Source organism: Cydia splendana, chromosome 15 (assembly GCF_910591565.1).
Source record: "Cydia splendana chromosome 15, ilCydSple1.2, whole genome shotgun sequence".
In the NCBI taxonomy this organism is placed as follows: domain Eukaryota; kingdom Metazoa; phylum Arthropoda; class Insecta; order Lepidoptera; family Tortricidae; genus Cydia; species Cydia splendana.
In genome coordinates this window covers 6,167,247-6,193,909 of record NC_085974.1, presented here as the reverse complement: position 1 = coordinate 6,193,909, position 26,663 = coordinate 6,167,247, and the positions used below count along the sequence as shown (strand labels likewise).

Genomic DNA, 26,663 nt, shown 5'->3' with positions numbered 1-26,663 from the left:
TATTAAAAATACATACCTAGTTATTTTTGCAAATATATTAGGTCCTTACCTATGAAATTGGCGTTTTTGTTCATAGATATAAGTCTGATCCTAGTTTTTTTTTTTACAAAAGTACATACACAATTACAATAAAACTACAATATGATTTCGCCAAACTGCTTGACAGCAATTAATTGTTATTTTTTATTGTTAAGTGTTCAGAATTAAGCCTTGAAAATAGGTCTTTTCATGTGCTGTCGGTTCGAGTATTAAAATTACTTATATTTTTCTAATGGTACCATTTTATTGAAAACATACCTTAAAGGTGTCAAAAATTACTGGAAAAATTTTGTTTGGTTTGAATTAGCCATCAAAAAAATATCCGCAAAATTAATTGTATGGAAATTCGTGTTTCGTTGAAATTCTCCGAACAAAACGCCAATTTCATAGGTAATGACCTAATATTTTAGCACATTATTATATCCACTGTTTTATAAGACTTCTAAGTGAAGAGCTGCCGAGAGTATTTACCTCGTCATTTTTCATAAATTATTTTGTTAAGAATATAGAAAGACCAAGATCATTTTAAATATTTACAACCAGTCTATCTATCGGCAGCATACATATTATTAGTAGAGTCATTAATTATTTTTTGTTAAATTAGTTATACCTACTTTTAAATGTCAAACCAATTTTCACAATTTCAATGGCGTTCGGTGTTATACAAAAATACATGCCAAAAATTAAGGAACACGACAAATCTATTTACAAAACATACTTACATACTTAACATACATCGAAATCGAAACAATATCTCCCCGTTGCCCTCTTCCACCATATTGATCTACATTTAACGTAATTTCTGCCCGTTTCGTCCGATTTACAACTTAACATATAATTTTCTATGCGATCGATTGTCGTCGCTTCGTCAATTAGAGGGGTATTCCAGCTGTCCAATTTCTTTGTCCAATGTGTATTCTCACATTTCGCTTAATGAGAGAGTGAGACGCAATGACATTGGACAAAAAAATTGAACAGATGAAATACCACCCTTACTTACAGGACTTAAACTTTCGTATGGCCAATGGCGGAACGTGGATCCGTGAGTAGGTATTTAATTCATATGTTATAGTGTCTCTGTGAGCTGTAGACTTTAGATTTGAAAGAATTCCAAAAACTGAATCAACAATGAAAAACATATAAATCATATAATATATATATGGAGCATTCCATGAAATTGTCTACCGTTTGTCCCGTACAAACGCGAATTTTCTGAAGATTTGCAGGTGTAAGAGTTTCCTTTTCTATGACAAATGGTCAAAAATGTGCACAGAAAAATAATCGCCTGCTTTGAATGCCGAAGAAAAAGTCGCAACACAGGAAATAAAATGCGTTTGTACGGGACAGCCTGTGGAATGCTCCATATCGAACTCACAAAATTTTACGAGTTTGTAAAATGTAACCTGCCTACAAGATAACAGCCAGTTTAAGGAAAGCATTTATGTCCAAATTTTTAATATAAATATTATAGTTTCAACCTACTAACACGGATCAACGTTCCGTTCGTTGAAAAGATTACATTCGTCTCAAGTCGTTTGCAACTTGCCAAAACCAGTTGACTAGCCGCTTGTGATGACTGGTGTTGTCTTGAGTAGGGTTTTTGTTCTATTTTTGATAAACTTGGTCATCCACCCAAACCCAATGTCATAATAATTATACGGTTATAATCACGTTTTTAGACACCGTAAAATTATCATCGTATAACTCATGATTATCGCAAACGCAATTAATGTTGATATTCAATCACACCAGCAAAATTGTAATCCTTCTTAACACTTTGAACAGTTTGAACATCACGCCTATCGTGTGCGGCATATCATCTGGAACCTTAGCGGTACGCACGAAGGTTGATGTTGGGTTGTAGCCGCGCGAGTCAGTCTGCTTCAGCGGTCAAAGGGTTAACGAACTTAGTGTTTCAGTCCAACTAGGTTAAATATCACAATGATCACTACAAGAACCTCGAGTGTATCCTGGTAGAGTTGGGCGAGAAGGGCTCGGTGTCGCCGTCCCCGTACACGGGCGCGGCGTAGGGGCTGCGCGACCAGGAGCGGCGCGGGAACGGCGAGGGCGTGGAGGGCGGGAGCACCGACTCCGGCGCCTGCGGCAGGCGCAGGCGCGCCTTCTCGTTCCAGCGGTATTGGACTGAGACAGAAAGGTATGGTTAGGTGTTGAAATAGTGTGACAATATCTGTACCTAAACGCACAAAGTCTATTGCAATTTGAGATTACCTAAGGGTAACCTGTGCGAAACCGGGGCGGGTCGCTAGTTTAAAAATATTCTAAAACAGTAAATAAAGTTTTATAGAATAAAAACATGAAATTCAAAAATGAGCAAAGGTGGCAAATTTTTTGATTATAGGTAAACAAAGGAATCCACACCGACAGCGGTGATTCCGCTACCATGCATAAGATATTTATGAAGCTTAGCACCACTTGCTCCATCCCACTAACCCGGGATTAACCTGGGGTCAAATTGTACTGGTAACCATGGTAACTCCAGGTTTAACTGGTTAACCCCGGGTTAGCTAGAATGGTGGATATGGCTGTTAAGAGTTTTAAACCCGTAGTTGTCTAATACGAAGGAGCACAAAGATTATTTTCAACATTATATTTGGGAGTTTTCGTATTATACACGAGACGGTTAGACAGTCATCTCAATACGGTAGGTCAAATTTAAATGATACTTACTGTACATGTAGGCCACAACCACGGCGGCTAGCGTCAAAAGCGTGGGCAGGAAAGGCCGCACGAGCGTAAACAACGCGCCCAACAGCGTACCGCACGCTACTTCACACGACCGCTCCACCTGTTCCAGAAAATAGTATAAAAATAATTACAAAACTCGATAAAATAAATGAATATCTGGGGACATCTTACACAGATCAACCTAGCCCCAAACTAAGCAAAGCTTGTACTATGGCTGCTAGGCGACGATATACATACTTATATAGATAGAAAACACCCATGACACAGGAACAAATATTTGTGTTCGTCACACAAATAAATGCCCTTGCCGGGATTCGAACCCAAGACCGTCGGCTTCACAGGCAGGGTCACTATTACCCACTAGGCCAGACTGGTCGTCATTAAATTAATTCATAAAATAAGACGGGTGTTTCACCGGCATCGCATCCAAAAAATACATCGGTCTGTTAACCGCCGAAACGCAAAGTGGAAAAATTCACAGCCTCAATCAAAACTAGAACACGCAACCTTAATTAGAGTACAATTCCTCTTATCAACTGAGCTATTGCAAGTTGATGACACATGGCGTTTGTCCGCAGCGTACTTATTCTTTATTTTATTTTGTGTTTAAGAATGCATTTTACATCTAGATGATTACATCTAGATGTAAAATGGTTACTCATTAGAGTATCCACTGCCAAAAGCAAAAAAACGTACCTCGACGCGTAACTCCTGTCCTGTTAGCCGCGACATCACCGTTACCCAACCAAGCCCGCACACTGACGCTTCCGAAGTCACTTCTACACTTATCTGCGAAATTCAAAACATCATTCTAGAGTCAGACACACGCAGGGCAAGTGTTATTTTAAACGTCAAACCTCTATGAAATTATTACGTATAAATAACACCTGCACTGAGTGTGCTATCGAAATCGTTGCAGACTTGTATTGGTCTAACTCTATACACGTCAACTCATAATAGTTTCCCCTATTTCACCTAAACTAAGAATCGATTCACAAAAAATAATTATAATTAAATAATTAGGACATTAGTGTCTGGTTGACACTGTGTAATATTGCCGCCTTCCCATAAATCAACACACTGTATTTCCACACATAAATTGGTAAACGTTATTGCAGTAAACAAATCAAGGTTAGTTTAGATTCCATAAGGTAACATAAACCCTCTTAACTATTTTTACATTGTTCCTCAGCGAGTAATAAATACCGTATTTGGAGAAAACTACCATCGAATTTCTCTCATGCAAACTTACCTCATCATTTGAGCTTGTCTGCTGAATCTTCAAGCCCGGCGAAGGCGTCAACCTAACCGACTTCAGGGCTTGCGGGTCTCCGTACACGGTGAAGATCGCCGGCGGGTTGAGGAGCGACACTTTAGAGGCCGACAGTTTGACTGGAGGCACCAGTAGGACTTTGGTGCATGTTCTGTGGATGCCCCACTCGGCACAGAGCTCGATTTCAGATGATTGTGTGATCGGGCCCGCGGGGATCACTGAGCAGCCGATTTGTCCTGAGAAATGAATTAGCAGTTGTAGAATCAGACCAAGCTAAGTTGGTAGCGATTTTGATAGCCCAGACAGTGCACGTGTTATTTTAAACGTCAAACTTCTATGAAATTGTTAACACTTGCACTGTTTGGGATATCAAAATCGCTGCTGTCGCTGCTTGGTCTGACTTTATTAGTTTTATTGTAATGAGTATGCCCGCATCTTGAGTGCACGGAGAAGCCAAAAAGCTTTTGCGCTTCTATCCCGTTTATAAATTGGAGAATGGGTACAAAGTGCACACTAGTTGGCTGGGAATGTGTCTTACCATTAAGCAAGCCCGCGACAGGCTTGCCTTCATGCGGCTTACTGGCGCAGCACGTGTAGGTAAACTCTAGGGGCACGCCTTTGAGAGCATACTTCTGTTCTTCTGAGTTTAGCACCGGGCTGTAACTCAGACCCGCTGCTTCATACAGGGACCATGGTACACGGCCACTGTGCAAAGTTACTTAACAATGCTTACCGTTAAGCAAGTCCGCGACAGGCTTGCCTTCGTGCGGCTTGCTGGCGCGACATGTGAAGGGCAACTCTAGCGGCACGCCTTCTAGGGCATACTTTTGTTCTTCTGAGCATAGCATCGGGCCGGAGGTTAACCCCGATGCTTCGATGGAGAGAGGGACCATGGCAGCTGGCCACTCGCCTTGGTGGAATTCCATCTGTGGCGTAAAATGCTCGTGAATAAATATAATTTAACAGACGTGAATGGAAACCAACATTTTTTGACTATATGAGCAATAGTTTATAGGAAGAGTACTAAGGGAGAAATCGGGTCATTGAAGGTATATTTTTTTCTCGTTCCCAATGTAACTTTGCGTCGTGTTATTCACGACAATTTGTATGTCTACTTTCTATTTAACTGGGGGGACTGTTCACTACGTGTCTGGCTGGGGTCTTGTGGTCATTTCGAAGTTGACAGAGCGAGATAGTATAAATTATTCGGTTCGTGAACGCTCACATTTCATTTCCACGTCATCGCCGCTCGACGGAGCTAGCGATCCAAACCACAGAGAAAATATAGTCTGTCAAGCCATTTCCGTCAGTAGAAAACGCGGCAAATTTAAAAAAGGTAAGCGCGAAGGTTTATCGTCCCATAAAAGATTTGAATATCGCGCCTTTTCTTACTGATAAAGTCGTTTGACAGACGGTAATTATAGAATTACCTTGTCCAAGGGCAGCTGCACCAGCGTCTTGGTGGCGGCGGGGCGGTCCCTCCTGAGCTTGTGCCTTGCGGCGGCCTGCCCCGCCAGCACGGCCAGCGAGGCGCCGCCGCCCGCGTGCACGCGCACGCCGGGCGGCGCCGCCCAGCCCACGCCCTCCAGGCACACCGCCCATGCACCCGTCACTGGAATAGTACATTATTGTCGAGGCTCGGAAGTAGCTACTTGCAGGCTGAGGATTCGTTTTAAACGGACGACCTTGGGAGTCCGTTTAATTGAATCCGAAGCCAGCAAGTAGCCTTCCAGCCGAGTCATATATAGTGTTTTTCTCAAAAATGGTGCAAGAAATATAAATATCATAGAAATATTTTACAAAAGCAACTTTCTTACGTATATATTTTCACAGAAAAAAGTAGAAACAATTGAAAAAATTAGCTTTGCCGCCTTTTTATTTTTTTAATAAAAAAATAGAAGTGTATTTTTCTGCCTATTTGCTGGGCAAAGGCCTCTCCCCTGGTTCTCCATGACTCCCGATTTAGCGCTTCCTCCGGCCAGTTGTTAAGGCAGGCGTCAAAGTCGTTCCGCCATCTCCGCCTGGGCCTGCCCCGCCCACGCTTCGTCGTCGGCATCCACTTGGTGGCTATGTTAGCCCACCTATCCAGATGCGTGCGATAGACGTGGCCAGCCCAGTCCCATTTGAGCCTTACATAATAGCTTTTTTTTACATAATAGCTCAAATTGTAACCAGGTAATATAATATTTTGTTGTACAAAAGTTACCAAAACGCTGTAATTACATTATAATTAATTACAGCGTTCTCTATTTGTAAAAGAATGTATTTCTTGGGACTCGAACGAAAGACTACCAAGGGTTTCCAAATAGAACGTCGACCCCACAATACGTCTTTAACTATAAATAAAAATAAAAAATAAAATAAAATTTCTTTATTTCAGACCATGAGATCCATATTTTGTTAGTTAATCAAAAAAACTTACATCCTATGTTAGTACTTACATAAAAACACATATTACTATTAACTACCTTAACATTACTGCGTGCAGAGAGAAACACGGGGCACTTATTTTAACTTGGTGTTTCTTGGTGTAATTTATGCTGTATATAAATTGCTAGCCTATAGTTAAGATGCATGCTGCATGCGATCAAAAATGTATATACATGCACCCGTGGGTAAAACATAAAGAAACCTGTACATAATTTAACACCATAATTGTACCTATGTTTTCACAAATAAAAAGATTCTGATTCAAGATGGGTTATTTAGCCCTGTCTATCACCACCTCTACCCAGTATTTTATGAGGCGGCAGTCCAAACGTTCGGACAAGTATAACTACGCCCGCTGTGCCTTAGAAGATCATAACAGAAACGATCCCGTGGAGTCTATGCTATCCGCAAACTGACGACCGGAGTCGTAGAATTTCTCATTCATACTCGCGTGGTCAAAGATAGAGCGAGAAATAGTGATTACCCGATACCAGTGATTACCCGGTACCAACTCCTGACTTCGGGCAAACTCGGCTCCGTTCGGCTCAGCATTGCTCCGAGCAATTATTAGGGTTGACACAACTTGACGCCCCTTTGCGTGCACGACCACAGATCAGATAATAACTTGAATTTTGACAACCCTAAATAGCCAAAAGGGATAGTGCCATATATTAGACAGACAGCATGATTCGACCCTGAACCGCTGTCAAACTTCGGTTTTGTAGGAAGTTTCCTTTCTGTACGGTACTACTATTACTTATTATGTGCCGGTACTCAGTTTGGTTTGCGGCTACCATAGGCCTGAGAAAAGCAGTTCTGGTCCTTAAGCACTGAAAGTTTTTCATAACTTACCAAAAACCCTGTCAGCGTGCGAGTCCGAGCCGGTGACCCACACTTCGTCTTTGACTGTGACCCCGCCCGCTGAGCCTTGGAAGGTCATAAACGACCCTGTGGAGTCTAGGCCTGAGATAAGCAGCTCCGACCCTTGAGCACTGAAAGTTTGACATTTCAATTAATCAATCAACAACAACAATCAATCAATCAACAATCAATGAATGAACAAATTAATCAACAATCAATGAATGAACAAATCAATCAATTTAATGAACAAATCAATCAACAATCAATCAATTTAATGAACAAATCAGGTAACGAGGACTAACTTAAATTTCACAGACATAAATTTAGTTGACTCTGCAACACGTACGTACGTGTTGCAGAGTCAATAAACTGTCATCGTTTTTGGATGAGATCGTATTTGTCATCTTTTCATCATGTAAATATTGGCCAAAGCTAAATATCATATTTCAGTTTGCCAATTTAGATTGAACGTGGCAGTTACAGCGTCTCTCTATTCTATGGTATACATTAAAATTATTATTGATATTTGTTAGGTATTTAATTACGGACCCTTATATAGTGTAAATAACATTATTTGCGGTATTTGACACATTATGACTGACGTATATAGATATGTAACTAACGCAAATCGATTGTCACAGCAAGCGATTACGATTGGATGGCACGTAGACTGAGGTATCGAATTGTGACGTATAATGAATTTTTATTTGAGATTTAAATAAAGCTAGAATTATATGGTTTTCCCGCAAGCTACCGGTCGGTCGGTGTATTTAATACACCGACCGAGTAGGTCGCACCCATTGTCAAAATTGAAACTAACTGGGGATCTATTTTAAAGTTTATTTATGTTATTTCTGTGTCAAATTTGTTGTCTGTTAAGTGACGATAAATATATCCATATTTACAGTTAATTATCCACCTTTTCCTTATTTTTATTAAAAGAAAAATGAAAAATTCATATCGATTTACTTAGACGACTACCGATTCATAACGGTGGTGTCCGGCCAACCCTAAAATTAAAAAAAAAAGACGTAGAACGTAAACGTTCGCAGTGCAGTTGTTTTCCTTTGTGATTTCGATGTGCAAAACATTTTACGTAGTATTGCTGTTGTGAGTGACAGACGTCAAATACCGCAAATAATGTTATTTACACTATAACAACTTTCGTTTAAGTCAATATCTCTCGGAAAATGAGGACGGTTAGTTTTCACTACATTAACTTTTATTATTTAAAATATATAACCACTTAAAACCACGTTCAAATAAGTCTTACCTGTCAGATACTTTGCGCACATGCGTCGTGAGCGGCGCGGCGCTGACATTCGCGTCAGGGGCGAGCAGTTCGCGGCCTAAAGAACTGCGTAGGACCACTCGCAGCGCTCCGTCTTCGTTGGCGCCACTCGGCTCCGCCGTGCAGTATGCGGGCGTCGACACTTCCACGTGTATAGTCTAAAGGAAAATTGTCAGTTCAATAATTTGTCGACGACTAAACTTTATGCAGATGCTATGTAACATACACGTTTTGACTAAAACCGGCTTCGTAACTCCTAAGAGCTATTTTGTTTATCTCTTATAGTTTCTGATTTTCCCCCACTGCCCCAATTGGATGGAACATCCTGTATATAAGTATTATAACTAGTCCTGACTGAAATTAATAAAATTTAAATTAAAATACTGAACATTGTACACTTAACTTCAGAAGTCCTGTGGTAAGCTGTGCACACCATAGTAATTTATTGCTTTGATGCGTAAAATATCACACTACACCAGCGGTCGGCAACCAGCGGCCCGCCGGCCGCATGCGGCCCGCGAACCTCTCACTTGCGGCCCGCGAGCCTCCCTGGCTATTTTGTATGTAATATTGACAAATGACAATGTCTGATAAAGTCATAAATATTGACAAAGTGCGGCCCGCGTCCACTTCGTTAACTGATATGTGGCCCTTGAGTGCTAAAAGGTTGCCGACCGCTGCACTAGACATCAAATTTCCAGTCATTTAGGCCAAGAGCAACTTAGTCTAAATGACTGAAGCTCTTAATTAACCCTCGATAGATTTACAAAATATAAGTTTTTTGAACGATGATACTTACAATTAGTAGAGATAAGTTGGCTAAAATAACTTACAGTTTCTCTGTAAATGTTGTTCCTCTCGTCCTTATGCTGAGACACGACGACGCCGTACCCCACGCTGTGGGCCTTCAACTCCCCATTGGAGGATACTTCGAACGAGCCATCTCCAAAGGCCTGCCACGCGCTCCTGTACAAAAAAGTAGCAGTTTAGTTCTTTGAATAGTACGAAGAGTAACACATTTTACTGACCATCAGTAGATCCTATCTCATTGGCATAAGGTTTACGAACAGTTTACGGAGGCTGCGACAGCTGAAGAGACCACAGCTTCGGCTTATAGCTGGGGCCATAACTGGCCACGCCTCATTAAACAAGCACCTATTAACCCTACGTGTTACAGATAGTCCCCTCTGCAGAGCATGCATGGAGGCAGAGGAGACAGCCGCCCACGTCATTCTCGAATGCCCAGGGGTGGCAGAATGTCGGGCACAACACCTCGGCTCACCGGGGTCTCTCCCAGAAGTCGTCGGCAACGTCAAGGGTCTGCTAGGCTTCTTGGTAGAGTTGGATTGGCAAGAATAGTGCCGCCAACTCACCACGCAAAATAGGCGCAATAATATGACGTCGAGTTGCGGAAACCAAGCCCGCGAGAACCTATAACCTATATACTCGTATATATAAGGTTTACGAACGGTGACTTAACTGGGGTGGCGGCGGTAGAATAGACTAATTGGGATTACTATGAGTCTACTAGACGTTTGAAGATAATATTAGGGTACAATACGATAGGGTTAGGGGCATGATACAGGGTTCGTTTACCCAGGAATAGATTTATCAACTTACCTGGGTAAAGACTTGAGTCGGATGGTGGAGCCGACGGCTAAGGCGAGACGGTCCCCGGTGTCCAGCGTTTGTGGGAGGCCGTGGACTGAGACGGCAATGTCGGAAACGGCGAGGATTTCCACTGTGCTGTCCCAGGAACGGGTTTCTGCTGCCTATAATGTAAATATTGTTGTCCTTATTTGGTTCCATCAAAGAGTACAGTTCCATCCTACTTCCTAATTAGAAAACAAGGTTGAATTTGGAATTTGCGCGAGCATACTGTCAAAAATTCAATGTGTTTTCCAATGGCTTATGAAATACGGGTTATGTGTGGCACTGTTAAGTTAAACAAATAAAGCAGTTAGATTAGATGAAACCATGATGAAACTCTCCAAATTATCTTATCAATCCATTAAAAAGAGTGTTTTAATAAAGATATAAACTGAAATAATATAAAAATTTTACCTTCCAATAAAATTGTTATTATGTTTCCTTCTACGTCAGAGGTCTTCATTGAGAGAGTAACGCCTCCGGTGTCCGATAGATGCCGCTAGCGTCTATGTAGTCGCTCCGCCCCACGCCGTGACGTAGTTCCGCTTCCCCTCCCTGCGAACCGTCGTTGCTCGCTTTCCGCGACTCGCCGCCATGACATTGTTGAGGAGAAGTACCGTCGGCATAAAAGTAGCCTAGTAGCCTGCCAGGAAGGCATTACTCAGACCTCTGACGTAGAAGGAAACATAATAACAATTTTATTGGAAGGTAAAATTTTTATATTATGTGTTCCGTATTCTACGTCAGAGGTCTTCATTGAGACCTGTTTATTATCTCCTGGTGGCGAGTCAGCGGTCGCGCAAGCGTTAGGGCTACACCTACTGTCATGGAATTCAGAGAAAGAATAAATATATATGCCTTATTGCAACCCATGAAATCACAGTGACTCGTTATAATGATACATTACAGGAAAAAGAGAATTTAAATTGTAATCCCAGGTTCCAATCTGACGTTAAACTGGTTTGAGAGATTTCTCATTCGAAATCGCATCCTATCCGCAGAATCTCGGCGATAGAATCGTCTAAAGAAAAAGTCATGTTTCCAATTAACTTAAGCTAATTGGATAGTTTTCCAGCCAATTTAGTGATTAAGTACATCGTGGATCGAAAGCAATCGTAATAGGCGAGGCCGGCTTGGATGAGACTGTGGCTGGAAGAAATAGGCGCAGTATCCCCTAACATTTTGTGTAATTCTCACAAATTGACGTACCCAGACTACCTACTTACTGGGTCTATACTTTATTCCGGAGCTTCTAAGAGTCCAGTCGGTAAGACACGTTATCTGGTTTAGAGCCGAATTTCGGACGCAAAATAATAGCGCGAAAGTTATCTATGCAATTGCCCGGGCTACAAAGTAGTAGAGTAAGGTCATTGACCCTGCGGCCTGATGCTAACAGTAAAAGTGCGGCAGCTCTTCTATATAGGTACGTTGTAGGGCTATTCAAGTTAGGGCAAATAATTTTTATTAGATTTCTCGCGTCCCAAGTTAGTGGTTTGGGAGGCGCTGGTCTCGCTATTAATAGCCTTGGAAGAAGGCATAGTGTCCGATAGGCTTATGAACAAGTGTCGTTCTGAAAGCTAACATGGACAATAGAAATAGATGTCTGAGATAGCTCGTTACTTCACTGGATATTAGAGGTACCTGGCAATCAATCTTAATTTTGATGCACCATGAAGACCAGAACATTGTGGGCGTACAGGTGGCCTAGACAAGGGGACGATCTAAGGAGTGCTCCCGGTACTGGTTTTCTATATAAACACAGTACCGGAACCGGGAATACCCGGTTCTCGCCATACAAACTCAGTACCGGGAGTATCCCCCGGACGATCACTTGAGTTTCTTTCTGTCTCTTTATCACTCTTCCATATTAGTGAGACACTGACAGGTGCGTCTCGTTTGCTACGTAGCGTTAGCCCTTGGCATGTTGCATGCATGCGCCAGTCACGCCAGTAGGTACATCAAGCGGACGTCACTCCTGATCCCGCCAGCCCGGTGTTGACCTATCTGACAGGAGCTACGCCTCGATTCTTAAGGTCGTTGACTCGTTAGGAAGGGCGGTCTGACGTTGTGTTCACTAGGACCGCCAGTAAATTGCAAGCTTACCACAGCTGCGTGAAGGTTCTCCTCATCACGCCGTCACAGGAAACAGACTAGGCTGGGAGGTGGAGACATCCATGCCAAGTCGTATCACCGGCAGCTGCCAAACGCGTCATGGTAGCAGTTCAAAGAGTCTGTTAAGAAATACCGTGGCACAGTGCGAGGTCTCTCGAAAGCGGAGGCTGGCTAACAGGGCGCCTACCAGGCGAAGATATTCTCGGCGGCTTCTGGGCGCAGCTGCCCCTCTGGCGCGCAGTGACTTCTTGATAAACCGTCGCCCTCGGGAGTTGTACCGACCTGGTAAGTAGCAAGAAACCAGCGCGATCTGCTGGCATCAGCAGTTTTTGCGACAGCCGTAGTAACGGAAGGGATGTAGTGTCGCCGTCGTTTTATGTATACTGTAACGGTCCGGTTGTATGTTTGTAGTACACTACTGTCGTCAGCGCTGCAGATGTGGCCCGTTAACGATTACTCTCCACTGAAAGGGCCTTACCTCGTACATTGTCTACCATTATTGGAGATTGTAACGGACTGCAGGCATAATATGAGGAGGGAAGTGGCACGAGGTTTTCGGCAGCTGTCAGAAGTGTTGCTGGGGACTGCGAAGGTGTCACCTTCCTCCATGAACTAAAGTTTGTGAATTTTAGACTATTAAGCAGGAGGCATTGAGTCTCATTTCTGATAGAAACTCGGCAGCAAGGCAGGCCTGTATGTCACGAAAAGAAAACTTTCAATCGGGGTGCTGTACCGCGTGTCCCACGTGATGTCTAGGAGCGTGTTGGTCTAATTCGCTTTATCCGAAGAAACGCCTATATTGAGCTAGTATAGGGGTATGGTGATGAAATCAAGTCTAAAATCGATTTTGGCGCTTTGCGTAACAAAACTGTTTCGATAAAGTCGAAGACAGACAGATGCAAACTGCTGGAGTCCTCTTGGCCCCTTTCTCTTAGCACCGGAAACTCAAGCTTGTTCAGGCGCAGCGGGTTTATTTGTCCCATTTTGTTTATTAGGGGCTTGGCGAACGAGTTCGTCTTTGTAAGACGGAACTTAAGCTGGAGAGCGCAGGCAGCAGAGAGATAATTATGTGAGGACTGCAGACCTTTTCGATGCCTTCAACCGGTTGTGAGCGGTCGCACAGGATCGTGTCGCAAAGCTGCTCTCCGGTTGGATCGCTCGCTGGCCTCGAGACGTCGTAGGAGCCCCGAAGCGGCACGGCTCCTCGTCGATCAGCACCTTTATGAAGCCCAGGGACGCGACGTATTTTCCTCTGGGTATCGACATATCTTACCGCTTTCAACTCCGGCCAGTCGAGTCACGCTAGGACGAGGCTCCTAACTACCTTGTCTGCCGTCGCCATCCTTAACCGAAACCATCCTTAACCGAAACCAAGAGTTTAGCGGTCTGTTCGTGCTGTGGCACCATAACTATAGGCGCCTGCGTACCTCAATGGGACCATGTGGACAGGACAAAACTGATACCGTGGCGCCAGCGTCAGCTTGGTAGGCAGCATCGGCGACGGGTAAGTTCGCGGTGGTATTCTTGCGAACAGAACATGGGCTCCATTGCAAGGGACGACATCGTCGTAGTTGCAGCATCGGTGGGCAGCATCGGCGGGATTGTCGGCGCCATCATGGCAACCGCCGCCGCTCGGGAGGCGCCGGTGCATAAGGTGAGAGGCGCCTCGTGGTGGCCGGCTCGAGAGGCGCCGGTTCGTTTCCACTGCTTCCACGTAACTTACCTTCCTTCCACTTCGAGCAGTCGGGACGCAGGAGCGGTCCGCCTTCACCTTTGCGCCAGGACGGGATCGAGAGGTGTAATCCACCCGCGCCGAACCGCAGCAACAGGAGCGGGCGTGTTCTCTCGGAGTCTCGGACTGGAAGCGCCCGCACCGCGAGACCTCGGGCCCCGGCCCGCAGCGTCGCGGCGTCTCGGAGTCACCTCGGACGACAGCAGAAGGGAGTCGGCGGCGCCGGCGCGGCGCGCGACACGGGCGGGGGGCGGGGCGCCGGTGCCACGGGCGGGGGCTTCCCTGTCGCGTCGCTTCTGAACGCCAAATAAAACTAGAATATCATTAAACTGGCTCACCGGATGGTTCGAGACAATCCAAACCTCCTTATCAGTCCTACTGAAGCGCGGCACCCAACAGCAGCGCGCGAAGGCCCTCCGCCTCCGCGCCGCCCCGGGCGCCGTCCCGGCCGCCGCAGGCACGATGACCGCACGTTCCCTCTCCGAACGCGGAGCGACTTAAGTTACCACTTGTTGATAAAAAAAAAAAACTACTGACGCACTTCCTACTTCGATCTCGAAAATGCGCGACCTGCCTGAGAACCGTGCCTGTCAAAGTAGGCATTTACAATGCGCAACTAACAACACGAGGTACTCCCAGGCTTGTTAACGGTAACGATTTTAGCAGCATGGTATGTAAAAATTCATTTAGCCAGAAAAATAAAAATAAAAAGTGGGTAGAATCGAAAAACACTTTCGATCGCGGGATCGCCAAAAGACTAATAATAGCGATCTCTGCTATATCTTACTATTTAATGGAACAAGCTTTGGTTCGGAAATTTTAAAGCACCATGCTGCAAAAATGTACGCAAAAAAAAATTTGCGGACCATCGGACAAGACGGTCGACGAAACAATGTGTCATGGCGGCGAGTCGCGGAATGCGAGCAACAGTTCGCAGGAAGGGGAAGCGGAACTACGTCACGGCGTGGGGCGGAGCGACTACATAGACGCTAGCGGCATCTATCGGACACCGGAGGCGTTACTCTCTCAATGAAGACCTCTGACGTAGAATACGGAACACATAATATGTCATTGACAATAAAAATAATAGCGGTACCTGTCCCAAATTCCGTACTCGCACATCGATCGTAATGACGCCGGGCTTGAGGGGAATCACTCGGACTGACAAGCCTTCAGCCACGCTTCTCTCCAATTTATCTGTAACAATTCGTTTATTATATCCTCGTCTATATCACAGCGCTAGCCAGCGCCAAGTAATATACATATTGACTTACAACAAACGACAATATAATCATTCATATCGCGGCTCGTACGCGTATAGTGAATACAAGTTCACAGGTCTCACCGTCAAGATGTGTAGTGTGCAGCCGGGCCACCGCGGGGTCCCGCAGCGCCCACGCCACCCGCGGCGCGGGCTGCAGCGCGGCCAGCGCCGCCGCGCCGAGCCCCGCCGCCTCCAGCCACAGCGGCGCCGGGGAACCCACGAGGAGGGTCTGTGTCGCGGCACGTGCCCGGATACCGGTTATTGGGATCACCTGAAAGTAGATCGAGTGTTAATAAGGGTGGTATTCCACCTATCCAATTTATTTGTCCAATGCGTCTCACATTTTGCTTAATAGAAGAGTGAGACGCAGTGCACATTGGAAGGTGGAATACTACCCTAAGTTCCTGATATATTTTTGACACTAGCTTTTATTGGCTTTACTGTACTTTAACAAGTATTGGATTCGTCAAACCCAATCATGTGAGCTCAGAGGACTTATAAGCCACCACAGAGTTTATTGCCCACCGCCTGATTCGGTCATCAGATCTGCCTGCAACTGCAACTGTTGTATGCAACATTTAGAAAACTTCAAACTAATAGTACTATGAAAAGTAAGTTAAATCTACTCGCAAGGTGCAATAATCGCAAGATATTACTTTCTATGATTTTAATTATGATTATGAAGAATGAATGACACTTTATTCACTTGTGAAATGAGCTCACCTCCACTTCAGCTTCAGCGCTGGCCATTTCCACGTCAGATATGTCGAGAGCAACGAGATGAATCCGTGCCGTGCCCGTCGAAAGTCCGTGCACCAACCCGGATTGGCTGACCTATAAGAAAAACACAAAATTGAATAGGTAAATCGATTACGATTGTAAATGTGTGAAAGACTACACTTTCACATTCCGCGTCATATAAATTTGTCTTGTCACATCAGATTAAAATTAAAAATATATGTATGTATACTATGTATCCTGTAATCATCATCATCTATTTAAGAGTTAGACTCTTGTCGGTGGAGCGATTTCCATGCATGTCGGTCCTCTGCCTTCTCATTGACAGCCTGATACGACACGACGTTGAGCTTTTCCTTTACTTGATCTATGTACGTTCTCCTTGGTCTCCCCCTCCGCCTCGTTGCCTCAACTCTCCCTTCAATGATATTATTGATAAATTCGTCGTGTCGTATCAGGTGTCCAAGCATCTTTCCTCTTCTGTTTTCAATGGTTCTCAACAAACTCCTCTTCTCTCCTACCATGCGTAAAACCTCTTCGTTTGTTTTCTTCTCCGTCCAACTGACCTTTGCCATTCGACGCCAGCACCACATCTCAAAAGCCTCCAGCCTTTCTCTATCACGTTGCCTCATTGTCCACGTTTCAATGAGGCAACGTGATAGAGAAAGGCTGGAGGCTTTTATGCATGCCATGCCATTTTTTTTTTGTATCCTGTAATGTATGTATTAAATAATTTACAAATCTACATCATAAAAAGGAGCAAACTTGAATATGCGTCTTAAATTTGGAACCCTTATAATAATACCAATAGCTATAGAAACGAAGAATCGGCAGAAATGATCTATGTGCGTACTATAAGATATATAAAAATAATTACATTATGTTTAGATTGACATGGACCGTATGGCCTCGGTCACACAGTGAGAGATGTCTATAGTAGTACCTACATAGTAACGCTGATAGCGGCGCAGAATTTTACAAGTAAAATTGTTACCTAAAAAGTGATAACCTCGCGTTTATTGCAATCGTTGATGACGTCTGTCTGACATCGATCGCAGGTCGATTGACTGACTGTTGTGCTAAGATATTAAATCAAATATCTTTTTAATGATTAATCTTACCTCAACTGCCCTCGAAGTTTCGTACAGTTTATAATGCAGCGCGGCGAGGTGCGGCGGCGGGCCGCCCGCGTGCCGCAGCTGCAGCTTGCCGCTCGGCGGGATCCTGGCACGAGGCGGGACCACGCTCAGTGGCGGGAACACTAAGACCTGAGAACATTACACACGACTTCCTTTAAAATTATCCTTTATAAAAATAATAAAATAATTATACATCGGCATAAAATCCAGTGTTATATCAATCAGCCTTCCAACATTTCCTTTCCCGACATCTGGGGATTTGCCGTGACCCAATGTTGGGGGTCATGGCAGGGGGTACTGTTGACTGCATTTCTAACTCGAACTACTATTAAATATCTCTTTAGAAATGGGTGGCTATCCCTCGGTTAACAGACTACTATTTAACATTAGTAGGAGTAATTTTCGCGATGCGACGTGCCGCGCAATAATCGCAATATGGCGCAGGAGGTTGACACTTCATACAAACTATCATATTTATAACATTAGCAGACCCTTACCTCATAATCCGTACTGGACACGCCCCCAAACACGGCTCTAAGCTTCCCCGCGCCTTCCCTCAACCCACACAATTGTCCGTCCTTTATGGTAAAGTGTGAGTCGTGTCGCCACTCCACAGAGCGTGACGCGAGTAGGCGTGTGCGTGACGGGCCGCGAGATATGGTGGACACTGGTATACTTTATACAAACTATCATAATGTATGACCCTTACCTCATGATCAGCACTAGACACACCCCCAAACACGGCTCGAAGCTTCCCCGCGCCTTCCCTCAGCCCACACAACTGGCCGTCCTTGATGGTAAAGTGTGAGTCGTGTCGCCACTCCACAGAGCGCGACGCGAGTAGGCGAGCGCGTGAGGCGCCGCGCAAGATGGCGGACACGGGCACGCACGCGCCGACGCAGACGGCGCGAGAGGTGGATACTTCTACGGTTAGCACTTCTTCAATAAGGACCTAAGATTAGATACATAATTTATTTTATTAATGCGAACACAATTAGGGCTTGCAATTCGAATATTCGAATATTCGAATTTGTCGAATATTCGACCTGTTTTGATATTCGAATATTCGGCCGCTCAGGTTTCGAATATTCGAATATTTTTTATTAGTATAAAAAATCTATTTCATCCGCTGTAGTTACAGTTTCTGTGTATTTTCCGGGTATTTACAGTGAATGAGGAACGATAGGTACTAGGGATGTACCGACTAGTCGCCGACTAGTCGGGAAAGCCGACTATCCGGCCACATTTGTAGTCGGCGATTAGTCGGCGACTAGTCGGCAAAAATGGCCGATTAGTCAGCACTTAATTACTGAAAGAATAACAGAAGAAAAAGAAATCAACAGTCAATATTTACCATATGTTTTATGTCTATTTTACTAAAATACCTATTTAGGGTGCATACGAAAACTTTTTTTCATATAACTGACCGTTTGATCGTTATCGTATGTTGGTGGGCTGGTGTTTTCCTCTACAGGTCGATCTCAACTGATTCTCGTGTAATTTCATGGGCAAGTTTGATAGTTAAATAATTTTATTACTATACAGTTTTTTATGGGGAACTATTTATATTATTGCAAAATTTAGAGACAGGCAGGGCACGTTGCTCGTAAAGACGCTGACCACAGGGGATAGGTTCTTAACTGGCGACTACGTATGGGAAATAGAGCCTTGGAAATACCTCCTACAAACTGTACCTACCTACTGACGGTCTGCTCAGTATCGCAAAATAAAAGACAGAAATTGAACGAGGATTCTTGTGATAGGTCTTTGAACGTGTAAAGAACACCTTTTAGCCAAGCTAATATGATGAATACCGCAACCAAAGGAGCAAAACTATTGTTTTTCACCTGAACTTATACGAAACTAATGATCTGGCCGACTAGCCGACTAGTCGGCCGACTAATCGGCCATTTGAGCGCCGATTAGTCGGCTAGTCGGCTAGTCGGCCAAATCAATAGTCGGTACATCACTAATAGGTACCCAAATACGAAGGAAATAATATTTTTACTGTATTCCTCTCGATAGACTTCGTGAATACAGTGAAACTTAACTCAATTTGAAAGAAAACGAAATCAAAAAGTATGTTATTTTTACGGTGCGTAAGTTTTAAGTTATAAAGGGTCATTCTGTTTATTCAGTGCAAGCGTGCGTTAAGCGATTTTTTGAAGACTAAACCTTGCCCGCACTTATCGCAATTCTCAAATTTGATCATACAAAACCTGCCCAACTAGGTAATCTAACTATGCACCTTTAGCTAACGAATAGTCCACCCAGTAGTCAACTAACTTTTTCCCTTAAATATTCCAATATTATATAATTAAGTCGACCTTTAGGAATAAAAACTTGCCAAAACAAACAAAGTCAATAAAGATTCAAAATACAATGGAATTAGGTACAGGCTTCTGAGTGACTACAAGTTAATTTAAATCAAAAAATAATTACCTACTAAAAAAAATATCTTACATACTTAGGTGTTTGGATGGTTAAAGTTATATTATTTCACGCAACGACGCATTTATAATAAAAGTTTTATCTAGAAATATTGAATACGTCTTATTTTGGCGTTTTACTTGTTTTTATAAATGTGGGCATCTCATAGTAGGATGATAAAATCTAGTTAATTTCTGCAAAATATCATTAGTTTTAGCAATATGTGAAAAAAGCTTTTGAATAAAACGATAATAAACCGATTTCTCGTTCTTTTTCTTATTTTTTATAATATTCGAATAATTATTCGAATATTCGAATATGTCGTCAGAAAAGGTCGAATATTCGAATACCTGAAAGTTTCGAATATTTGCAAGCCCTAAACACAATACAAAACTAGAAAAGAAGAATAGTACCTACATAAATAATGACGACCATTTGGATCATTCGCCAAGAAATAAATACTATCATTCATTCTAGTCTAAATTGGGTGTACAGATATAGTGCATATTTTCACGGAAATGTACGAACGTGTCTTGCTATTTCAGTCAGTCTCGGTACAAAAAGTGCTGACGTTGACTGAATTAGCATGACAAATACGAACGGTTCCGAGAAAATACGAAGGAAAACAATAATGCACTACATCTGAATATAACGTAGTCAAATAGTGGTAGTAGGGAAGGTAATCAAGGTACCATCTTGCACACAAGACTCTTATTGCAAGACATACTACTTTGTTTCCATCTGTTAACATATGAAATGATAGATATACGAGTATACGATGGTAACTAACCTCAACATGTTGTCTATCGCCAGCCACACACTGGTCCACAACAAGCAGATCATAACTTCCCGGTCCTGGAACGACTGCCGCTAGTTTCCCGCCGTCGACTGTACCACTGGATCCTTTAGGCGTCTCTACAGCGTACTTTCCGCTACCGCCGGAGACCGTCGCTATGTTGGAGACAGTTTCGCCTTCCCAGGCTACACTTATCTGTGGAATATAGTAATCATTTTAGGTCTGTTTTACAGTAAATAGGTAAAAATCGTTGTGCAAAGTTCGTCTAAGAATTTTGTGATTTTACTATCAGACAAAATACATGTCGTTTTTTGATTGCGATTAGCAAAGTATAAAACGTTGAACTTTGCAGGATAAAGACCCTAAGCCTCTCACATTTATTGAGGCCTATTTCATTTTGATGGCTCAAGCTAATTCTCCGTCAAACACCTGAAATAAGTTAAAAATCTTATTGATTTGTTTACTGAGGTACATTAGTAAAGGTACTTAGGTATATGTGTTTATAAATAACTTACCCTCTGTGGATCACATTTGAGGGGCGCCACGACCCTCGCTTGAATACTAGCGGTCGCCTCTGGAATGCTCGCTTTCAGAGTCCCACTCCAACCAATAGCCTGCTCGTCTGCTACCACTAGCTGTAATAAAAAAAAAACAAATAAATAGTCTTGTGTATTTATAAGACTACTCTATGTTGTGTTGGTTAGGTTCAGTTTTCAACAACACAGAGCTGCCCATCTGTCTATTCAAGTGAAATCAACCTTATGCAAATACAGGTAAGGTAAATTACAACCACTCTCACCTGATAGTACTTGTACGGCACTGGGACCGGCACGTATTCTGGATGGTGCTCATTAAACAGCCTGTCCACGGCTCTGAACTCTATGCCGGGGTGATTAGGTTCAGCTTCCTACGACACGCGCGGGCCTAGCTCGGCGAGAAGCTTTTTACCAAGCGGGTTGTGTCAAATCAAATTAAACCTTATACAAATACAGGTAAGGTACAAATTACAACCATTCTCACCTGATAGTACTTGTACGGCACTGGGACCGGCACGTATTCTGGATGGTGCTCAATAAACAGCCGGTCGACGGCTCTGAACTCTATGCCGGGGTGGTTAGGTTCAGTTTCCCACGACACGCGCGGGCCTAGCTCGTCGAGTAACTCTCTGCCCAGCGCGTCGAGTAGAGTAACCTTTACTGTCACTTCGTGGCCGGGTCGTAGCCATATTCTGGAACAAAATATATAATTTGGACACGCTGTTTTTTATAACTTTGAATTAGTTTGAACGACCTAATCCTTAACGGCAGCAATTCCACTAAAACAAATTGCAGGCTACTAAAAATTACTGCAAATAATAAGTTTTTCGCAAAAATTTCATTTTTCGTACAAGCTTTTATGGCTGACTGTAAGTTTGTTTCTTTCAACAGGCAACTAATACTCATCGAGACAATTCTAAAACCCCCAAACACGTTGCGTTGTTTTAACACGGAGTTTCTATGGCTACCTCGTGTCTTCATCATCAGATCATTTCGATGGTAGCATAATATTGGATTGTCACCCAACTTAGATATGTGTGCAAATTTTCAGCTTTGTTGGAAGTTGCGAAGTGGGTCAAAGGACCCCGGACCTAAAGTATGGAAAATGTGGTATCAGTTAAATATCTTGAGATTTTGATATGTTATAGATTTCAGAGTCCTAAACAAAAGTCTAGGGGTGCTACCACTGTTTCCGAGTCCCTTTCAGAGTTTCGACTGATTTTGTACTAGATAAACAAAGTATTAGTACTTTAACAAAATTCAATTCCCAACTTTTTATTTAAACAATTGACATTAGATTGAACCTATATTGCGATAAGCCATTTAAAGAAAGATAAAATGACTGCAATGTCAACTTCAAACTTATTATTCAACTTTAAAGTACTAATATTTTGTTATCTAATACAAAATCAGTCAAAACTCTGAAAGGGACTCGGAAACAGTGGTAGCACCCCTAGACTTTTGTTCAGGACTCTGAAATCTATAACATATCAAAATCTCAAGATATTGAACTGAAACCACATTTTCCATACTTTAGGTCCGAGATCCTTTAACTTGCAAGATTTGACCCTTACAAACATACATACCATTACATGGTTAGGTACATTGCTAGTGAATAAAAAGTTACAGGTACGCTTACTTCGGTCCTCCGGAGCAGTTGTTAGCATCGGCAGGCTCTAATCTGATGCGCGCTACGTATTGAGCGCACGCGGAATCGAACTCGGCAGACTCGCGCTCCTCAGCGCCCGAGATGAGAGACAGGCGGGTGTCGCCTTTCTGCAAACAATAAAGGTAGAGGTACCAGGAGAAGTCAGACGAGAGAGAGAGAGTTAGACGATTTCGATAGCACACGCAGTGCAAGTGTTATTTTAAACGTCAAACTTCTATGAAATTATGACGTATAAATAACACTTGCACTGCGTGTGCTATCAAAATCGTTGCAGACGGTCTAAATCTAGGTGTTGATAGTGTTTTGATTACCGTCCGATCCCCTATCATAGTGTGCATAGTAGATCGGTCTGTAATTCAAAAGAAATTATAAAAACTTTTTACAAAAAAAATTAAACTGACTTCGAAAAGGATGAAATAAAATATTATTCTTTTTTATGTCTATGCGTTACCAACTGATATGTTTGAAGTCGGTGCCAAGCCAAATTTTGAAGCATACCATGACTTTGGTGCGATCGATAAGGATTTACCTACGTTGGATTGCCTTACACGACGACAATGAACGTACTTTCTGTAGGTACAGTCGACGTTAAAAATATGTTTACACTTTTCGCCTTATTACAAAGGAGTAAGGTGCAAAAGTGTAAACATATCATTGACGTCGACTGGACCTAAGAACACACCTCAGAACACACGATCAAACCTTCTTGGCGCAGTCCGTACCATATTTGTCGGCACATTAGTGTAAATATAAATGCATTTTTGCCGTCGTATTTTTTAAAGAGCATTTCTTACTAATGCTCGAACAGTCTATAGCACGCAAGTGTGGGATTGGGACTGAGTTATTTCCCGTCCCTTATCCAGAGGACTACATTTCAAAATATAAAACAATTCAAGGAATTTACCTTCTTGCCAAATTTCACCTAAAGCGGTTCAGTTGTTTAGCCATGAAAAGGCGACAAAGAGGCAGACAGAATTCTTTACACATTTATAATAGTTATTAGTACAGTTCTAATGGGATTTATAGCCATAAAGCTGATTATTTTTGACTGGTATTGTTACTACTTGGCTTGGCACCGACTTCAAACATATCAGTTGGTAACGCATAGACATAAAAAAGGATAATATTTTATTTCATCCTTTTTGAAGTCGGTTTATTTTTTTTTGGAAAAAGTTTTTATTTTACCATTTTTAGTTTTAACGCATTGTTAGGAGCGCGACGCATGAATGAAAAACAAGATCATGTTTAACACTAAATTCGTGTACCTATTACTTTAGTAAATATGAAATCAGGAATTTTCTCGAGTGCGTCTGGGAAATTATAATTCCTGTCAACTAAATCCATCCGCCCGCCCCGCCACTAACCCAATCCCTCAGCCCCCCGATCACTCAACCTCACAGCACATCAACCCCTGATCCAGGAACCCCTCGATCCTGAACCAGCAACCCTTCAACCGCCATTCCCCTACCCCTTAATCCCTGACCCCTTAACTCCTAACCCTAACCCCCGATCAGTAGCCTTACCAGCTTACCACGAGTTTGACATTGATATATTCGCTAGCATGTGTGTAACTTACTTCCGATGCATCTCGCTCGTACTAACCTTAGTGTGAGCGAGATGCATAAAAAGTTACATTTAGATGCATAAGACGTTAGCGAATATGTCAATGTCAAACTCGTGGTAAGGCTACAGCTGCAGTACATCAAATTGGTGGTTTTCGGAAGCAAATGCTCGAGTTACTTCAGAAAACCCCGAAATCACTTAACACGTGCCTTTAAAAATTGAGGAGTTCCCTCAATTCCTCATGGATTCCATCCTCAGACCAGAACAACAAATAATACGGAAACACCTTGGAGGTAACTTCTACCAAACAAAAAAAAATTACTCAAATCGGATCACAGGTGCCGGAGTAATCGCTGAACATACTTACATTTAAAGAAATCATCATCATTATCATCAAAATAATCATCATCAGGTCTACTTCATCAAATTGGTGGTTTTCGGGAGAAAATGCTCGAGTTGCTTAAGAAAACGCCCAAAACACCATGCATGTGCCTTTAAAAATTGAGGAGTTCCCTCAATTCCTCATGGATCCCATCATCAGAACAGAACCAAATTAAAATGGGACCAAGTCGGAGATAGCTCCTTTCAAACAAAAAAAGAATGACTCAAATCGGACTACGGATGTCGGAGTAATCGGTGAACGTACATAGAAAAAAAAAAGAAAAAAAAATAGCCACAACCGAATACAGAACCTCCTCCTTCTATGAAATTGAAGTCGGTTAATAATAAGGATTGTCAGTTCCTCTATGCGGGGGTCATTCGACCCGGGCGCGAATTTACAAAAGCTATACTATTTCAGTCACGACTCAGATTTTAATAGGTGAGCTTTTGTTTATGCATATTACTTGACAATATCTATACCGTTTCGGTAAAAAGTAGTCACTGAAATGGATTAGCTTTTTGCATACATATTTTCAAATATTATTCACGCCAAAACCTAGTCGAGTTTAGTAAGTCCAGGCACGTTTGAATGTGATATCTAAATTTTAATAATACTTATTTACTCAAATGGTTTAGATTTTGTCGCGATATATTTAAACATTAATGCTCTCACAATACCTAGTCGAGCGGAATCTCGCCGTCATTATTCAATACTAGCTGTGCCCGCGGCTCCGCCCGCGTGGAATTCGGTCTGTGTCAGTAAGCGGCTAATTTCTAAGCCTAATTTCTCTCCCTCTCCCCTGGAAGCGGAACTTGAAGTAAAGTTGACAGATGGATATGCTAGAGGACTGCAGTCCAGATAAAATATTTTACAATTAGGTACCACTAAATAAAACTACACTCTAAAATCAATAGTCTTTTTCGGCCTTATTCAGATTTTACACGTGATTTAAACGACAGAGTAGTAGATGTATATCGGACGATACAGTAAGGTATACGCGCACGAGCGAAAGCGAAGCGGCCTGCCTGGCTAGAGCGCCACCCACTCACCGTGGTCTTCTTCAGACTCCTGAGGAAGATCACGTGCCCCTTGTAACCTCAATGCGTTGCGAGACTTTCGTGAATGATTCGATTTTTTTCGGGAAGGCATGGTAATGCGTATAAAATGCGAGTCCCATATCGTTTCACTTCGCAAACGACCAGTGCCGGATTCAGATATTTTGATGCCCTAACTAAGCATTTCTAGACCATGGTGCCCCCTCTCCCTAGGGTCATCGAGATTACATTGAATTTTGTTGGTAAGTTGAGTGACGTTCATTGCCGCATTACAGCTGAGAATGGAAATCAGTCACATAATTTTGTCACGAAAATTGACAGTGCTGCAGTAGTAACGTTGCAACAGAGTAATGCTGCTGCTGTCGCCATATCTTAGAAAGTTATTAATAACGCGAGCGAAGCGAGCGCGAAAATTTTTCGATATAAAAACGCAATGTCATAGACAGTTGTACATTTTTACTTTTAGTATGGAAATCAGTCACATAATTTGATCACGAAAATTGACATTGCTGCAGCAGTAATGTTGCAATAGAGTAATGCTGCTGCAGTCGCCATATCTTAGAAAGTTATTGAAAACGCGAGCGAAGCGAGCGCGAAAATTTTTCGATATAAAAACGCAATTTGATAGACAGTTGTACATTTCTACTTTTAGTATGGAAATCAGTCACATAATTTAATCACGAAAATTGACAGTGCTGCAGCAGTAACCTTGCAACAGAGTAATGCTACTGCAGTCGCCATCTGAATGTCACCTTTATCATATGTTATAATGTTATAAAACGCGAGCGAAGCGAGCGCGAAATTTTTTCGATATAAAAAACGCAATCTGACTTAGAAAGTTATTGAAAACGCGAGCGAAGCGAGCAAGAAAATTGTTTGATATAAAAACGCAATTTGATTGACTGTACATTTTTACTTTTAGTATGGAAATCAGTCACATAATTTAATCACGAAAATTGACAGTGCTGCAGCAGTAACGTTGCAACAGAGTAATGCT

At 42.7% G+C, this 26,663-nt stretch overlaps 1 protein-coding gene across 1 annotated transcript in view; it reads right to left on the bottom strand.

Moving 5' to 3' along the window:
• Positions 1–1,781: 1,781 nt before the first annotated feature.
• LOC134797563 (nuclear pore membrane glycoprotein 210) overlaps positions 1,782–26,663 on the bottom strand; it is a 39,808-nt gene continuing 14,926 nt past the window's right edge. The window contains exons 13-31 of the mRNA XM_063769851.1: positions 22,637–22,773; positions 21,482–21,689; positions 20,977–21,096; positions 20,456–20,656; positions 17,945–18,187; positions 17,218–17,364; positions 16,082–16,192; positions 15,440–15,629; positions 15,191–15,291; positions 10,221–10,372; positions 9,434–9,566; positions 8,583–8,758; positions 7,301–7,440; positions 5,449–5,630; positions 4,752–4,944; positions 3,998–4,254; positions 3,442–3,534; positions 2,728–2,845; positions 1,782–2,181 (exon numbers count right to left, since the gene is read on the bottom strand). Of these exons, the coding sequence (XP_063625921.1) occupies positions 1,988–2,181; positions 2,728–2,845; positions 3,442–3,534; positions 3,998–4,254; positions 4,752–4,944; positions 5,449–5,630; positions 7,301–7,440; positions 8,583–8,758; positions 9,434–9,566; positions 10,221–10,372; positions 15,191–15,291; positions 15,440–15,629; positions 16,082–16,192; positions 17,218–17,364; positions 17,945–18,187; positions 20,456–20,656; positions 20,977–21,096; positions 21,482–21,689; positions 22,637–22,773 (3,096 nt within the window). The 3' untranslated portion in view covers positions 1,782–1,987. The remainder of the gene's footprint in view (positions 2,182–2,727; positions 2,846–3,441; positions 3,535–3,997; positions 4,255–4,751; positions 4,945–5,448; positions 5,631–7,300; positions 7,441–8,582; positions 8,759–9,433; positions 9,567–10,220; positions 10,373–15,190; positions 15,292–15,439; positions 15,630–16,081; positions 16,193–17,217; positions 17,365–17,944; positions 18,188–20,455; positions 20,657–20,976; positions 21,097–21,481; positions 21,690–22,636; positions 22,774–26,663) is intronic.